The 15,668-nt window shown below is 33.7% G+C and overlaps 2 protein-coding genes across 2 annotated transcripts in view; one reads left to right on the forward strand and one right to left on the reverse strand.

Annotated features, from left to right (window-relative positions):
• Nucleotides 1-5,856: 5,856 nt before the first annotated feature.
• Nucleotides 5,857-9,281, reverse strand: LOC111434127 (pentatricopeptide repeat-containing protein At5g46100). The gene is made up of 2 exons (XM_023071440.1): nucleotides 9,065-9,281; nucleotides 5,857-7,367 (listed from the first exon to the last, which is right to left on the reverse strand). Exon 2 carries the CDS (start codon nucleotides 7,315-7,317, stop codon nucleotides 5,899-5,901), a length of 1,419 nt encoding a protein of 472 aa, XP_022927208.1. The 5' UTR covers nucleotides 7,318-7,367; nucleotides 9,065-9,281; the 3' UTR covers nucleotides 5,857-5,898.
• Nucleotides 9,282-9,673: 392 nt separating this feature from the next.
• The window catches only part of LOC111434124 (glycogen phosphorylase 1-like), an 11,524-nt gene continuing 5,529 nt past the window's right edge, over nucleotides 9,674-15,668 (forward strand). The window contains exons 1-9 of the mRNA XM_023071438.1: nucleotides 9,674-10,398; nucleotides 11,376-11,490; nucleotides 12,523-12,623; nucleotides 13,194-13,285; nucleotides 13,540-13,675; nucleotides 13,772-13,840; nucleotides 14,003-14,104; nucleotides 14,352-14,450; nucleotides 14,670-14,780. Of these exons, the coding sequence (XP_022927206.1) occupies nucleotides 9,736-10,398; nucleotides 11,376-11,490; nucleotides 12,523-12,623; nucleotides 13,194-13,285; nucleotides 13,540-13,675; nucleotides 13,772-13,840; nucleotides 14,003-14,104; nucleotides 14,352-14,450; nucleotides 14,670-14,780 (1,488 nt within the window). The 5' untranslated portion in view covers nucleotides 9,674-9,735. The remainder of the gene's footprint in view (nucleotides 10,399-11,375; nucleotides 11,491-12,522; nucleotides 12,624-13,193; nucleotides 13,286-13,539; nucleotides 13,676-13,771; nucleotides 13,841-14,002; nucleotides 14,105-14,351; nucleotides 14,451-14,669; nucleotides 14,781-15,668) is intronic.

Genomic DNA, 15,668 nt, shown 5'->3' on the forward strand with positions numbered 1-15,668 from the left:
TATTAACTAAGATTAATTAAAAAAACATTGTAAATTATTATTCTTTTTTCTTTTTGTAAATAGGTATTGAAAATTAGTTCAAACATAATGGCTGAATTCTTTCAGCTGTATTTAATGATTTGGTAAAACATAAGTATGTGCATTAAAATTTCCACGTGTCAGGTTGATTTGATTATAAATGTCTTGTTCGGCTTGTTATAGTAACGATGAGAATTTAATTTTTTTGGGGTATCATGTTAAATTAATTATTATGGTCTTGTTTGGTTTGTTAGGTAACAATTTGAATTAAATGTTAATTTTATTATTTTTGTCTTCTTCTATTTGATATAGTTGGATTTTTTTTTCTTTAATTTTTAAAAAAAAATTAATAATCATAAAATTCTACCCTGGTGAAGGATTTAAATAATTGCCGTCGTCATAATTGTAGCCTTTGAGTAAATCGTAAGAAAATAATTTTATCATTGTAAAAAAAAAAGAAAAACAATTGTTAATAATTTAAATTCATGGGTTCTCTTTTTTTTTTTTTTCAATTCAGAAGAACAGTAAAATTAATATAAAAAATGTCTGATATTCTAACATTAATTAATAAATTAATATAAAATCTCTCCAAATATATATGATTTAGAGAAAAGTGACCATAGGATCTTTGGAGGCTGGGATGCAATCGGACGGCTGGTGTTGCATTGAGTTGATAGCTTACTGTATATTTGACGGATTAGATTCCTCTTTATTTATCTTTTAATTAATTTTTTATTAAAAATATTTTAACCTCTCTTTCCTCATGAACGTGGAGTAAGCAGTTTCACGTGTCGCCTCACCCTTTTAAATTTTTTTTTCTTTCTATTAAAATTTAAAATATTATATATATATATATATATATATATTAATTAGACTAACACAACTCTCCATAAATGGTATGATATTGTCTATTTTGAGCATAAAGTCTCGTAACTTTACTTTGGGTTTCTCAAAAGGTTTCGTCTAATGTAGAGAGTATTATTTGTTTATAAATTTATGATCATTTCCTAAATTAGCCGATGTGGTACTTTCATCATTCCATACTGATTATCGTACAAAAATCTTAATATATATATATATATATATAGAATGGAATGCTTGGAGTTGAAGACATTGTGAAAGCTATTTTGAAGAGGAGAGATTAAAAAAGAAAAAGGAAAAAAAAGAAGAAGTGATAATTAGTGAATAGATGCGGTAAATTTGATGATGAACAATGAGAACAAAGATTTGGCTCACTGCCTTTTTCAACGCCTGTTTCTTTACTTTTACCTAAAGCATTTTTGGCAATCATTTTAATTATCTTATCTATTTCTATCAAGGTTTTTTTCTTTTAAATATGTGAATAAATACAACACTGAAAACATTAAATAATAAATATTACCTCTTTGGGATAAAAATAGTTAATCATAAAAGAATTTGAGACAAAGATTTTTTGTTTTTCGACACATTTTCCAATGGTAAAAAAAAGTAAAAACTGTCGCGTCAGTTTCTTCCCTCTTTTGACCGCCTCGGTAACTCTCTCTTAAAATGGGAGTTATTTAGTACTACTATAAATATTATTTTATTAAGTAGTACTACTATAAATATTATTTTATTAAGAATCAAACTGGAACTTTATTTTATAATTTTAATTCGTTTTTTTAAAAAAATATTTGTTTGGGGTGAACTAAAGAAATTAGTTGGATTATATTTTAGGTTACAATAAATAATCATTATTTGTAATGAAAAAATGTTTTCGTTCTAAAATTTATGTAATTAAAGAGGAAAATTAGAGGAATGGCATGCTCTATAGGATGCACGCAAAAACAAGACAATATTTTTCATTCGAATTATGTTTTGGAATTTTTTTATTTTAAGAATATTTAGATTTTATAGATCTACGGTCAATTACTAAAATGGGATCCATGTCAACTATACAAACACACCCACGTGACATTATCTCTAAAAAAAAAAAAAAATCTCAACGTGATATTGTTGTTCTTTTCATTTCTATTTAATATGCCGGACTAAGCTCCGCTCCACTCCACTCCACTCGAAGAATTTTCATCTAAATGAAAAATGAAAAAAATAGCTAAACTAAACAAAACTTGAGATAGAGATTATATTTCTGGTTCCAAATTCCACTCATTCTCACTTACTTTTATATATATATATGTGGATGGAATACTATACTGTAATTTTTTTTACATGTTTTCTTTTTCAAGAAAAAAAATTTAAACTTTCACTCAAATCATTAATTTATAAAATTATTACAATTTTTTTTTAATGATCTTTGGCTTAATTTATTTTTTAGTTGATCATAAAGTTAAATATTTTAATCTCGAGTATTATGTATATACATATATGTTTCAACTTCAATTTCAAATAACTTAATGTTTTAAGCAAAAAAATTAGTTCATTGGTTGAATTAAACATTTTAAAAGGTATAATTGTAACCACCATTCTTATAATTAAGGGTCATTGTCATATTAAAAACTAAGCACCAAAGCTCTTAAAATTATTTTATTTTTGGCGATAGAGATGTGAGTAACAGTGGTCCAAAGACCTAGACCTCCCTCAGTTTCTCTAGTCTTATCAAACTACTTTCTATTACTTTATATATAGGACAAATAATAATAATAATAATAAAAAAGACGTTCAAAAAAATCCGATGACCCATAGATTAAGATCAAATAAATAAAAACTTGAACTAGTTTATACCTTTCTTTAAGCTGAATTTGGTTTAAATAAAAAAAACGTAGACTTGAACTAGTTTATAGATTTCTCTAAAACTATATTGAACTTTATTAATTAAAAAATATATTAATTTTTAATATTATATTATATTATTTTATTTTATAATTCTATAATTTTTAATATTTATTCTCTAGTCCTATTGAGAATAAATTTATTTATTTGAAATGAAATTAAATCTATTTTCAAATTGAATGGTAAATTCTAATTAAATATTTAAAAATAAATGAATAAATAACGTATGAACTAACACATTAAAAATACAAACCAAACTAACTTTTTTATAAAAAAAAAAAAAAGTTTTGATTGAGAATTCAAATAGTTCTTTAGATTCTAGAGAAAATAAACATAAATTTCAAAAAGTAAAACTGAAATCGCTATCAAAAACAAAATCGCTATCAAATTCGAAAACAAAATCGCTATAGAAAGCATTGAGGCGAAGTTGTGTGGGGTAATTTTGAAAGTATGAGGCAGAAAATTGGGCCAGAATCATTATAGTAAAGATTGATTTAGGCCTAAAAAGGAACAGTAAAGGCAATAATGGTGGCTCCAACCCCAACCCCAACCCCAACCCATTTGAGTTTGTTGTTTTCATACAATACAATCATAATTCTCCTCTTTCTTTCATTCCTCGCACCTTTCTTCAGGTGCATGCCACCGCTTTCTCTTAGATTTAAACTCTATTTCTAATTTTTCTTTTAATTTTTGTAACGTAATCATCATAACATGATATGATGTGATATGGATATTGGATAGTAAGATTTTGCATATTTTTGATAATGGAGTGTCAAAATCAAAGGCAGTTCAGAAATTGGGGTACACCAAAAAGTTATTTTGACCAAAGAAAAGATCCAAAAACCTTGATGGGCAAGTGACTGATGGATGCCTCTGTTTGTACAACACAAGAATCAAGTAATCTCAAACTCTGGCTTGGAAGACAGAACATGAGGTTCAGATGAGTTCAACCTTTTAAAATCTTCTTTTTTCTTTTAAATTCTTTAACTTTCCTCCAGATCTTAAATTGTGAGGCTTTTCTTTCTAAAGCCGATCTAAAACAGGGAGATAGAAAATGGGCAGATAACAAAAAAGATATGCTCGATGATTCTGGAGGAGGCTTTATCCTTTTCTATGATTGTATGAAATGAATGTCTATAAAAAAAATAGGTCATCATACCCACTTTTGGGCTTGCCAACTAGTCCTTAAATTGAGGGAAAAGTGCTAAATGCAACAAACAAACTCATTACCAACAAAGCCTCAATCAGAAAGGGCAGCTGACATCAAAATAAAGTTTTGGAGTCTACCAATTATTACCATTCATAGAGAGAAAGAGAGAGGAAAAAAAGCGAGAAGAAAAGGAATGCCCAAACAAATATTTTAACATACCTTTGTGTGTGCCAAAGAAGGATGGTCACATTCAAATTGCCATCGGGACAACTCATCATCACACTCTTCACACCATCTATCTGCAAGAATGTTGTGAGTCAATTTTGGCACATAATCACTCAACATAGGGAAGGCGCAAACCAATCAAGACAGTCAATTATTGCAAGTGGGAATATTGTAAAGAATTGCACAAAAATATTAAAAAGAAAGAAACATACTGGAAGTTGCTTGTAAGGGAGAGGCACATGGCCGCATAATGAAGGCCTCCCACTCCCACTACCGCTACCACTCGGTCTCTGTTGCAACCACCAAACGCTACTGCTAGTTTGTGGTGAGTCAACTTGGTAACATTTACATGTTCTCGGATTGGCCAATGAAACTCATAGATCATGTTATGGGAGCTATCCAACCATTGGACCAAGTTCTTTAATTTGCTTGTTCATTAGTTATGATCACCCCCTCCCTGCCCCTCCTAAAAAGAGAGCAGACTAATCATCTTGGTAGTTTTATGATCTTGGTACACGTTATAGGTTCAAATCATCATAACCATATTCTAAACAATTAAGTCTCATAAATTTCCTAATGCGTACTATGGTAAGGTAAAAATTGGGGCTAATGTTGATAGAATTAGTCCAAAGGCAAAAATCTAGCTCAAAAGTTCACAATTATCCACGATGAACTCAACTTCTTTCTCATATCCCATACAATACGGTTCAGAATGCAGGGGTGTTCATAGATTCATAGTAATTTAATGATGAGCCACCTATAGACAGAAAATACAGTTTCCTGGTTTTTCAACAGAACTCTATTGTAACTACTTTTGGGAGATGCTAATTAATCGATAGAATAAAACTCAGGTGGGATGGGATTCATGTCCAGACTTCACAAAGCTGGATCTATGAAGCGCTAGCAATGGAATTTTAAATGAATAGTCATTTGCTGTTTTTCGCAAAGGCAACCGATTAAAGATCATGAAAACAGTAACTTAATAGAATATAGAAACACCAAATCTAGTGTAGCATCAATGATTCTAATGTTAGTCACCTATAGAAAGTGTAGCACGCCACCTTACTTTCTTCCGAAATGCTAATGAGTATTTCTGTGTACATGGAAAGTCAACCAGCCGAAGCTAAAAGAAAATGTGAAAGCACGAATGTTCCATAACATGTACAAAGCCTTCAAATTACCATGAAAAAAGTAACTTGTAATAAAATGATAAAGTCTAGCATTGTCTGTCATGTTATGTTTCTACTACTACAAATAAGTCTATAGAGAAAAAAGGGGGAAATGAAAAGGAAAAAGAGGCAGAGGAGGCAAATTACTTTAATGCATGAGAAAGATGTATATGCGAATTAGTTAAAAAAAGATGTGGGTGTTTAAAAGCAAGGCTAATAATACGTACCATGCATGGTGAATGCAAGTGGTAAGTCGCATGGCTCTACACCAAATGCTACCTACAAGGCTACAACAATGTCTAAATGTAAGGATATAAATGGAACAAGACAAATCATCCCAATTAGTATGCCAATGTTCTGTTTGGCTTCCCATTGACACCATGATTATGTAGCAAATACCATTGAGAAGTCTGGAAATGTTGTTGAGCTGGCTAACGCTATTTTCAGGCGGACAAAAGTTGGAAAGTAGAAAATAAAAGAAAGGTATGCATATTTGTCCAGGGAGGAAAAGAATTCAAGGTGCAGCTACACAAAATGAACACGAGCTCATGAAATGCAACTTTTAATAAATATTATAGACCCAAGAGATCAATTCATCAACTCAAGTTGCAGCAATTTCATAGCATCACAAGCTTTTCTTTGATCACAAAAAAAATTAACAACGGTACTCCACATTTCTCTCTCAGGGATACATCCATTAATCACCATCTCATCCAGAATTCTAGAAATTTTAAGAAGATCCCTTTTGTTACAGAAGCACTTCAACAACGAATCGAAAGTATCAACAGTGAGACTAATACCACGTGTCAGGACACTGAGATATAACTGAAATGCACGATTTGAGTCGTTGACAGTGCAGAGACCGTGAATTACTCTGTTATGCGTCCTGACATGAAGGCTCCATGTTACTCTATTAGGTGTAATCCCACAAAGGACCATCTCATCCAAGAAGTTTGCAGCTTCTTGGAATCTGCAAACATCACAGAGGCGATTCACTATTTTCCCATACAATCCGGCATCTGGTGTCAAACCTTGAAGTTTCATTCTGTCAAGAATCTCTAACGCTTCATTTAGTTTTCCTTCCTTACAAAGTCCATTAATCAATGTGCTATAACTGATCATGTTGGGCCTCAAGCGTTTTTGGACCATCAACTCCAAGAGGTCTCTAGCTCGCAAAGAATGACCAGCCTTACAAAATCCATCCATTAGAGAACTGTAAGTAAATACATTAGGTTCAATACCCTTGCTCATCATATCTTCAAGTAAGTCCATTGCTTCATCCACATTGTTCAACTGACACAGACCATGTATCATTGAAGTATAGGTGATGACTGAAGGTGAACAGCCTTTTTTTTCCATCTCTTGCAATAATTCCTTTGCTTCAACAATGTTTCCAAATCTACATAACCCATTGATCAAAGTCCCATAAGTATAAGAATCAGGTTCACACCCCTGATTAGACATTTCACGAAACATGTTCATAGCTTTATCCATGGTTCCACTATTCTTACAGAGGGCTTTGATTAGAACATTAAGAGAAGCTACAGTAGGAGGAATACCCACTTTTCTCATATACCTGTAAAATCTAAAAGCCAATTTTAATTGATTTTCTTCAACAAGAATGGCAAACACTGAAATGTAAGATTTCTCTGTAGGCTTGCAATGGAAATCCTGCATTTTATGGAAAACTCTAATGGAATCCAATGGCCTATGGACACGACCATAAGCCCTACAAATAGAAAGAAATATATCCTCAGTGACATCAAATTTCTCTTCCTTCATCCTATCAAGAAGTGTTTCTGCTAACCTGAACTGGTTTGCGGAAACTAACTTCCTAATCATGAGCCTAAAAGTATTGAGATCATGCTTAAAACCATTTGTATACTCGGCTGTTGCAGAGTCAAATATGAGAAGTGCCTTGTTTATGTCTCGTTCCGCTTGGACTAGCTGTTCAACATGAGCAGGTGTGACTGTTTTTGCCCATTTAAACATAGCTTTACTGCCCATTGTTCCTCTCTTTCTTAAAGCATCAGACTTTCTAACTTCCGATTGAGAACCTGAACACATGAATCTTTTTCAATATTTTCAAGTTCATAGTTTCACATGCAAAGATATAATCGTAGTGCATATAAATTCTTCGAAGTTTGAAGTTCATTAAAAGATGACAACAGATGCATCCAACCAATGATTCACACCACCAACGTTTTGTTGTTTTAGGGAATAGAATACAACGTGCATTATTACCACACTGTACATTAAGCATTAGCATTTCAGAACGTATCAAGTTTCTTGACCATTAATGAAGGAAACATTTGCTACTATAAGTAGTAAAACACCCGGAAAAGAATTACAAATGGGGATAAATTTGTTTAGTTCTCAGACTAACCCGATGGAAACTCACACTTTATGGAACTAGCGAATGATATTTTATTGAATTAAAACCACAGAAATATCTTTTTTTTTTTGTAATAAATAACCGGGAATCAAAGCTTTGCTCCCTTGTACCTGGGGGCACCCACGCCCACTCCAAGGCATCTTATGTTTATTCTTGTAACGCTCCATGCCAAGGGTTCGAGCTAAGATTTGGAATTTGGATTCGACACCTAATAACTCCGACGTTCTCCTGCATCCCTTGCGATTTGAGCACGTTGCCTACTTATCTTGAACTACTTTTAAGAGTGAGAACTATACCCACAAACTAACACGGGTTCTTTAAGTATGCTTTGTCCTCACTCGCATGTTTCCAAAGAAAATTCCTAAAAGATCACCCAACATAGAATTACACTTTTAACTTTGGATTCATATGATTGAACCACCGAAAAGGAATGTGCAACTTGTTGGTATAGGTAGTAACTATATTCTTTTAAACATTTCTTATCCATCATATCCTTATGATCACACTCATTTAGATGTGATATTTGGTTCATTTATGTACCTCTCCTTTACTTGGGCATTACAACTTAAAAAAAAATAAAACAATATAGTTAGTCTATCCCACAACTGCACTATTTCAGAAGTCATCTTAGCCTGCAAAATACAAACCGATCACTCCACTGTTGAGTAAGTCTACCTGTTTTGGTTTTCATTTCTATAGAACCTTTTTAATTGAGAAATTAATAGGTTAGCTTCACTTCTTTTCATAATTCAAAGGGTCAGGCTTTATCTTGGGCGTAGCAAGCTATGGTCGAGTATAGTCTTTGAGCCCTACGGTGGTTTCTCTCTCAATTGATTTCGTCCCAGACTCCTTCTCTCCCATTCTCTTTCTCTAAGCATTGGAAATATTTCATCCCACAAACAAGTTAGCTCTCTTCTTGGCTTGTTGCACTTGGTAGGATTAATACCCTAAACACAGTCAAAGTCCTAAGTTTTTGTCCTTGGCCCCAACTGATGTATTTTGCCCTTGAACGGCCTGTTTCTGGGTTTGCTCTGTTAGACTAATGTTCCCGTTTCTAATTTTCGCTTTGTTCATCTCCTTCCTGTTTCTGATATTCGTTTTTGTCTTAATAATATCACGTAAATTTTTTACTATTCAGCTTAAATTTCTACATCAATCTCTTAACCCATACATTTTCCCGCAAACTCGGTCATTACAGTCCAACCAATCCAAAACGGTCGCACACAAACTAGTATCAGAATCTATTTTCTTCTTCCATAGAACTAGATAAAAATCTGAAAAATAATCCTTCCCCAACATTTTTCATCCGTTATTTCCTACAGCCCATACAGAAATTTTCGAACAGAAGGGGGGGCGTACCTGTCTACGGGATGCAGATCTGAATTTGGCTAGAGTGAAGTGAGAGATTGATAGCTGCAGTAGCAGGGAGAGGTAAATTGAAGAACCTCCAGCAAAGGCAATGGCTGAACTCTGAATCAGGTAGACGTTGAAAGGCTGCAGAAGCAGCGTTTCGTAGGGCGGCAAGTTGATGGCAAAAATCCCGGTCGATAAATGTCAGAGAGCTTTAGGTTATAAATTCTTCAAAATAGAAAAATAATAATAATAGACCAGCAATTCTACCAAAAATATATATATATATATGTCAATTAAATAAAAAATAAATATGGAAAAAATTTCGAAATTTATATTTTAATAATATAAAATATCGTATAAAAATACATAGATTTAACCAATTTAAGAAATTCTTTAGACCACGTGGCTCCACGGGATTCGTAAGATGGACAGATCAACGGCCTCATCGACGTGTCAAAATACACGAGATGTGAAACTGTTTATTGATCTAGCAAAACCATAAAATACTGACACGTGTACAATTGATTCGGTCTAAAAGTCAACAACCTTTCCCAAATTATCTTTTTTTTTTAGTACGAACATTTTTTTAAAGTTAATTATGCTGTGAATCATTATATTATCTCCAGAATTCACTGATTCAGCCATTTCGATCCGGCAACCGAGCTTGAATTTCTGAAATGTCTGCATTGTCGTTACCGATTCTCGGAGTTCCGGTTCGATCAAGCCTTTCCCTCTCGTCCCCCACCATTCTTTTCCCCCCGTTTTCAGTTCGCGCCAAGAATTTATCTTCGCGTTTCTTCATATGTCAGGCCTCTAATGGAACTAATCCCACTAGTGAGACTGTTTTCGCAGTGCCAACAATATCAGTTGACAACTCTGAGGAGGATGAGTCCACCTCATTTGTGATTCGGGCCCGCAATCGAATCGGTCTCCTTCAGGTGATCACCAGGGTTTTCAAGGTCCTCGGCTTGCGCATTGACAAGGCTACTGTGGAGTTCGAGGGTGACTATTTCACCAAGACGTTCTTTGTAAGCGATTCGCATGGCAATAAGATTGAAAATCTGGAGAGCATTGATAGGATCAAGAAGGCACTGATGGACGCGATCGGTGGCGATGACTTGACGATCTCCACCGGACCTGCCACTCGTGGCATTGTGGTGAAAAAGCCTGGGTTGTTGTCTTCCTCACTGGATCGGACAGCGAAGGCGGAAAGAATGTTTGAGTTGATGGACGGGTTCTTGAAAAATGATCCAGTTAGCCTTCAAAAGGATATTCTCGATCACGTTGAGTACACAGTTGCCCGGTCTCGCTTTAGTTTTGATGATTTTGAAGCCTACCAGGTAATTCCGTTTAGCTAATTTTAAATTCCAAACAAAAAGATTTTCGAGTACTCAATTCAAGAATGGGTACAAGATGTAGCGATTTTCTCGTACCGGAGTAGAATGCGCCTACTTCTGGAACAAATAGATTCCTGTTGTTTAGACATGTAATCATGTGAAACTTCACAGATTTGACATTCTCTTGGAGAAACGATAAGCTGTAAGCTTTGACCCACGAGTTGATAAGCAAATTGGAGTTCGGAAAAATATTTTTAATGTATCATTGAATCTGCTCATGGCTGCCATTGTATAGAATGACAAGGTGCTAGTTGAACAATCTTAGGAAAAGATTGTACAATTACTCAGGCTCGACCCACAATTTTCTCCACCATGTTTCTGAGTTGATGTGTGATCGATTTTATTTCCTTCAACATGTCAAGGTCTAGTCTGACATACCTATCGAACCTCCCATTTTTAGAAACAAAGGAAATTTCAAAGGCAACGAAGTTCTGAAAACATAAAAATAAAACTACAGATATCACACATTCAAAGAAGTTTTAATTTAGTAAGTTCAATACAAGAATGCTGAAGAAAATTATATATCATCGACAGTTCTAATATATTTCTCCATATGTCATATTCTTATGACGTATTAAAAAAACATATTTATTCTGGTATTGATTTCAAACCCTCTAATTTGTTAAAATATCAATGAAAATATTGGCATGTAAATTTTACTCGATGGATCTTGTGTTGCGACCTTTTCCTTGAATAATTAACAGGGTATTGTTGCATAGTATTTGTGGGCATATTTTCCTAAGCAGCATGTCTGGTGACATACATGTAGGGTCATTCTTTCTAAATATAAAATAAAAAAAGCATCAAAATCTTGAGTAATATTGTAATAGTTTTGGCAAATTGTTACAATTATTTGTACTTGAATTGACTCTTCTTTTCATCATCATTTGATAATTAATTTTGAAAAGTGGTGTTTGTAGGCTTTGTCTCATTGCATAAGAGATCGATTGATTGAACGATGGCATGATACTCAGATACACTTCAAGAGGAAAGATCCAAAGCGCGTATACTTTCTCTCACTTGAGTATCTTATGGGTATTTATGCACTTTTCTGAGTTAAGAGTTTCCTTTTACAATTCCAGTGTCGTTTTCTCTATCAGAATCTGGTAATGTGACAAAAAGGTTTTCATTAAAACTAACTATGGTTTCAGCCATAAGGTCTTCTTTTAAGGACTTCTAAGAGACGTCAAATTGTGATGTTTCATTGAAATGGAATGTAGTGTTTGCTAACTTCTCTCTGAGTTCTCTTTTTAATTCCTTTAGTATGATGGTGTTATCTTTCAGCTGATGTTGTTAGATAACTGTCAACTGACAGCTTGAACAACTGCAGATATAGCCAGCTTTTCATCTGGCTGACACTAGATTATGAGTGTTGAACTCATCTTTAATATATTCTTTTAGCAATTGAATAATTGAATCCTTTTTTTTTTCCTTATACAAAAAAAAAAAAAAAAAACATCAAGGTTATTCAATCACGTAACCTTTTTTGAGACAAAATCATGATACTTTTAATATTTAATAATTTGAGAATACATAAGCATAGCAAAGCTGGCACTCTTCAAATATATCACCTTCTTTCCATTACAATTGTTTTGAACTTCAATATTTTACCTACTTAAAGTTTCAGCTCTTGCAGTTTGATAGGACTGTAATTTAATCATGTTCATGTTTCATATTCCTTGGTCGATCAAATTAGTTTGAAAGACTTAAGACCCATCACTGTGTGTCATTTTTTCTTTTTATTTTTCCAGCTGCACATCTATTGTTTCATATTTTTTCTATGCACGCTTTGATTTTACTCTTGGTTACATTTAAACTGAACTAGTGCTTTGGACTTTTGGTTTGCTATCTAATCGTTACTCAATCTGGTTATATGCTCTTGAGGATCATTGTTGTTGATTTTCTCACATTTCCATCGTCTCTTGTTGTCCTTCCCCTGCTATCAGTTATTTTCTATAATTGTATTTTAGAGAACGTTCTATATTCTTGAATTTGCCCTCATGTTTTTAGTCCTTACTCTTTGATTCTTGACTATTAATGCCAATATAAAGCTTTATTTGAAACCAGGCCGTTCTTTGTCAAATAGTATTATCAACCTTGGTATCCGTGACCAATGTGCTGATGCTCTGAGCCAGCTTGGTTTTGAGTTTGAAGTTCTGGCAGAACAGGTTAGTGCATACTTGGTAGTTGTCCTAATCTCTGCAATCTTAGCTTTCATGAATGATTTAACTCAGTAGATTTCTAGTCATTTTCTTCATCTATATTATACTATATATAAATTATGGTACTGAAGAGATTATGTTTGTTTTCATTTCCCCTTCAACTTTTTTATTTTTTATTTTTTTATTTTTCCCTTTTTTTCAAAATGAAATGATAATGACAAACAAAACAAAATTAATTTTACTCGCATATGTTAATGGACTAGTACTAGAATGACCAGCGTATGTCTGGTTAAGCTATTACAGTGTTAAACATTCTCAGATTTTGCTGAGTTAAGTTTGGAGTTATACTAGAGATCGTGAAGACTTACCGGCACATCATTGTCAACCTCAATCTTCCAAGTTGTGTTTTTAGCAGGGAATAGGGATGAGGTTGCTGTTGGCCTCTTCTCATTCACCCATGGATTTAAGAATTTCCAGGCTTTTTCCTGGTTTAAATATCATATGTTGTTTCTTGTTTACCACATTTTATCGTACCCTACTTCGCTTTCTTATGCTAACTGTAACCAATGTTTCCAGGAAGGAGATGCTGCCCTTGGCAATGGTGGCCTTGCTCGACTTTCTGCATGTCAAATGGATTCTTTGGCAACTATGGACTTTCCAGCTTGGGGGTATTACACCTTGAGATACAATTCTAGAATTTCATGTATATGAGTAATTATAATTATCTTCATGCCCATAGTACAGTATCTACTGCAGTTGAGTATATAAGAGTATGAATTTGTAATTGCACTCGATCTTCAATATTCTTTAGAAAGCCTTTCAACTCCTTGTCCTCTATGTAGTATGATGAAGTAAATTCAGTTATTATGGTTTCTATGTGTGTGAATGTGTGATACTGAAACAATGTTGTTTCTATTTCTAGCTATGGACTACGATACCAATATGGATTGTTTCGTCAAGTCATACTAGATGGCTTTCAACACGAACAGCCTGATTATTGGTTGAACTTCGGGAATCCTTGGGAGATAGAGAGAGTTCATGTAACATATCCCGTCAAGGTTGAGTCACATGTCCCATATTTTGAAGCTTTCCTCTTTTTGTATGTCTGAAATTTGCATAAAATTTCCAACTTACTGTACGTGATGCTGGTTTAGTTCTATGGTACTGTTGAAGAGGACATTTCGAATGGTGAGAAGTACAAAGTTTGGATCCCTGGTGAAATGGTAAGAAACATCATTCCTATTTCAGGAGTTCTGTGTTGCTTATTTAATGCCTTTTCCTAGTTTCTTTTTGAGACAACTAATCGTAGACTTTTGAAAACTACACCCCAAGTTGAAGGACTCTCAAAACTATATCAGCTGAGTTGTCTGTCTCAATTATTTTAGGTTGAAGCAGTAGCCTATGACAATCCTATACCTGGTTATGGGACAAGAAATACCATTACTCTCCGCCTTTGGGCCGCCAAACCAAGTAATCAGCATGATATGGTAATTACTGAACACCAATATACTATTGAAATAATTCCAATGTATATCTAGTATCGTACGTATGAAAAACTCAGCTTTCACATTGTTTAGCTGCATATATTCTTCATTGCATCATAAAAATATGAGCTCTTTCCCAATAATGAAGATATAACAGTTTATTAGACTCCACTGGGCAGCTGTTTTGGAATCTTTTATTCATCTCTGTTAAAAAAAATGGCCTAATACTGCAGAACAATGTTATTTCCAGGAAGCATATAATACTGGGGATTATATTGATGCTGTGGTAACTAGGCAAAGGGCAGAAACAATTAGCAGTATTTTGTACCCAGATGACCGTTCTCATCAGGTTGGTTTGATTTTGATTTACGTTTATCATATCTTTTTTATACTATTGTTATACTACTCAATTATAGAGAGAACCAAGACATTGATGCTATTAGATGTGCATTTTTTTTCTTGACATTATTAGTGCTTGCAATTAGTTTTTTCTTGTAATTTAATTTATTACATGCTCTAGTGCTCCTCCATTGTTTATATGTTCACTGTATCAGCTTTTGTCTTTCAGGGGAAGGAACTGAGACTGAAGCAACAATATTTCTTTGTCTCGGCATCCTTACAAGACATCATTCGCAGGTTTAAAGATGGTCATAAGGACTTAAATCAGTTTCCTGACAAGGTTATAATTCCAGTAGTTACTTTAGCTGTTGAGATTTCCTTCCATTTCTTTGAAAGACAAATTATAAAACCAAAGGGATTAACATGCTTGTTTTGAATTAAATAAATATTTTTCATTTTTAATTATTTTCTACCTTGTTTGTGATTTTAATTGACTGGTACACGGAGCCCAATATGCAATTGAATGGGATTTCTCCTGGTACTAGTAACGGATATACCTTCTTGGAATTTAATGAACCAGTCTACTATGTGTATGTTAAAATTGGAGGCGGAGTACAATTAATTTTGTATTTAAATTGGTTGAGACCTGCCTCCAATTGTTCAAGAAGCGTATTACTCTCCACTTTTTGAATTATTCCTCTTAGGTTGTTATTGGATACTGCCATATCTCTTCCCCCTAGCCTCCCAGCATATGTTATCCTCTTAATTTCTTTAATAGACTTGTCTTTTTGTATTTTAACTGACTCCTTACTTGACCAAGCACCCTCCCTGAAATTGGAAGTCTCAGGTTTTTGGTTTTTAGTTTTTCCCAACATAATGATTAGAGTCTGATGATCGAAGAGTTTGTCCTCCATCTACCATTTTGGGAGAGGGGTCGTTTCTTATGTCAAGCTGTTGTGTGGACTGTAGTGTAGGGGCTGTGGGAGAGAGGAACAATTGAATCTTTAGAGGGTGGAAAGGGATAGTACCGGTCATTTGCTAAGGTCATGTTTTACTTTGGGCATCAATGTCAAATTCTTTTTGTAATCATACTTTGTCTCATTTTGGTTAACTAGAGTCCCTTCCTATAGCAGGTATCCTTTCTTTTCTGAACTTGATTTTATTAGATACCCTTCTATTTTTTTTTTTTTTTTTTTTTTTTTTTTTTTTTTTTTTTTTTTTTTTTTTT

Source organism: Cucurbita moschata, unplaced genomic scaffold (assembly GCF_002738365.1).
Source record: "Cucurbita moschata cultivar Rifu unplaced genomic scaffold, Cmos_1.0 Cmo_Scf00044, whole genome shotgun sequence".
Classification (NCBI taxonomy): domain Eukaryota; kingdom Viridiplantae; phylum Streptophyta; class Magnoliopsida; order Cucurbitales; family Cucurbitaceae; genus Cucurbita; species Cucurbita moschata.

Excerpts from the sequence above, each read along its gene's own strand:
- LOC111434127 (XM_023071440.1), bottom strand. The coding sequence starts at position 7,317 with ATGGGCAGTAAAGCTATGTTTAAATGGGCAAAAACAGTCACACCTGCT.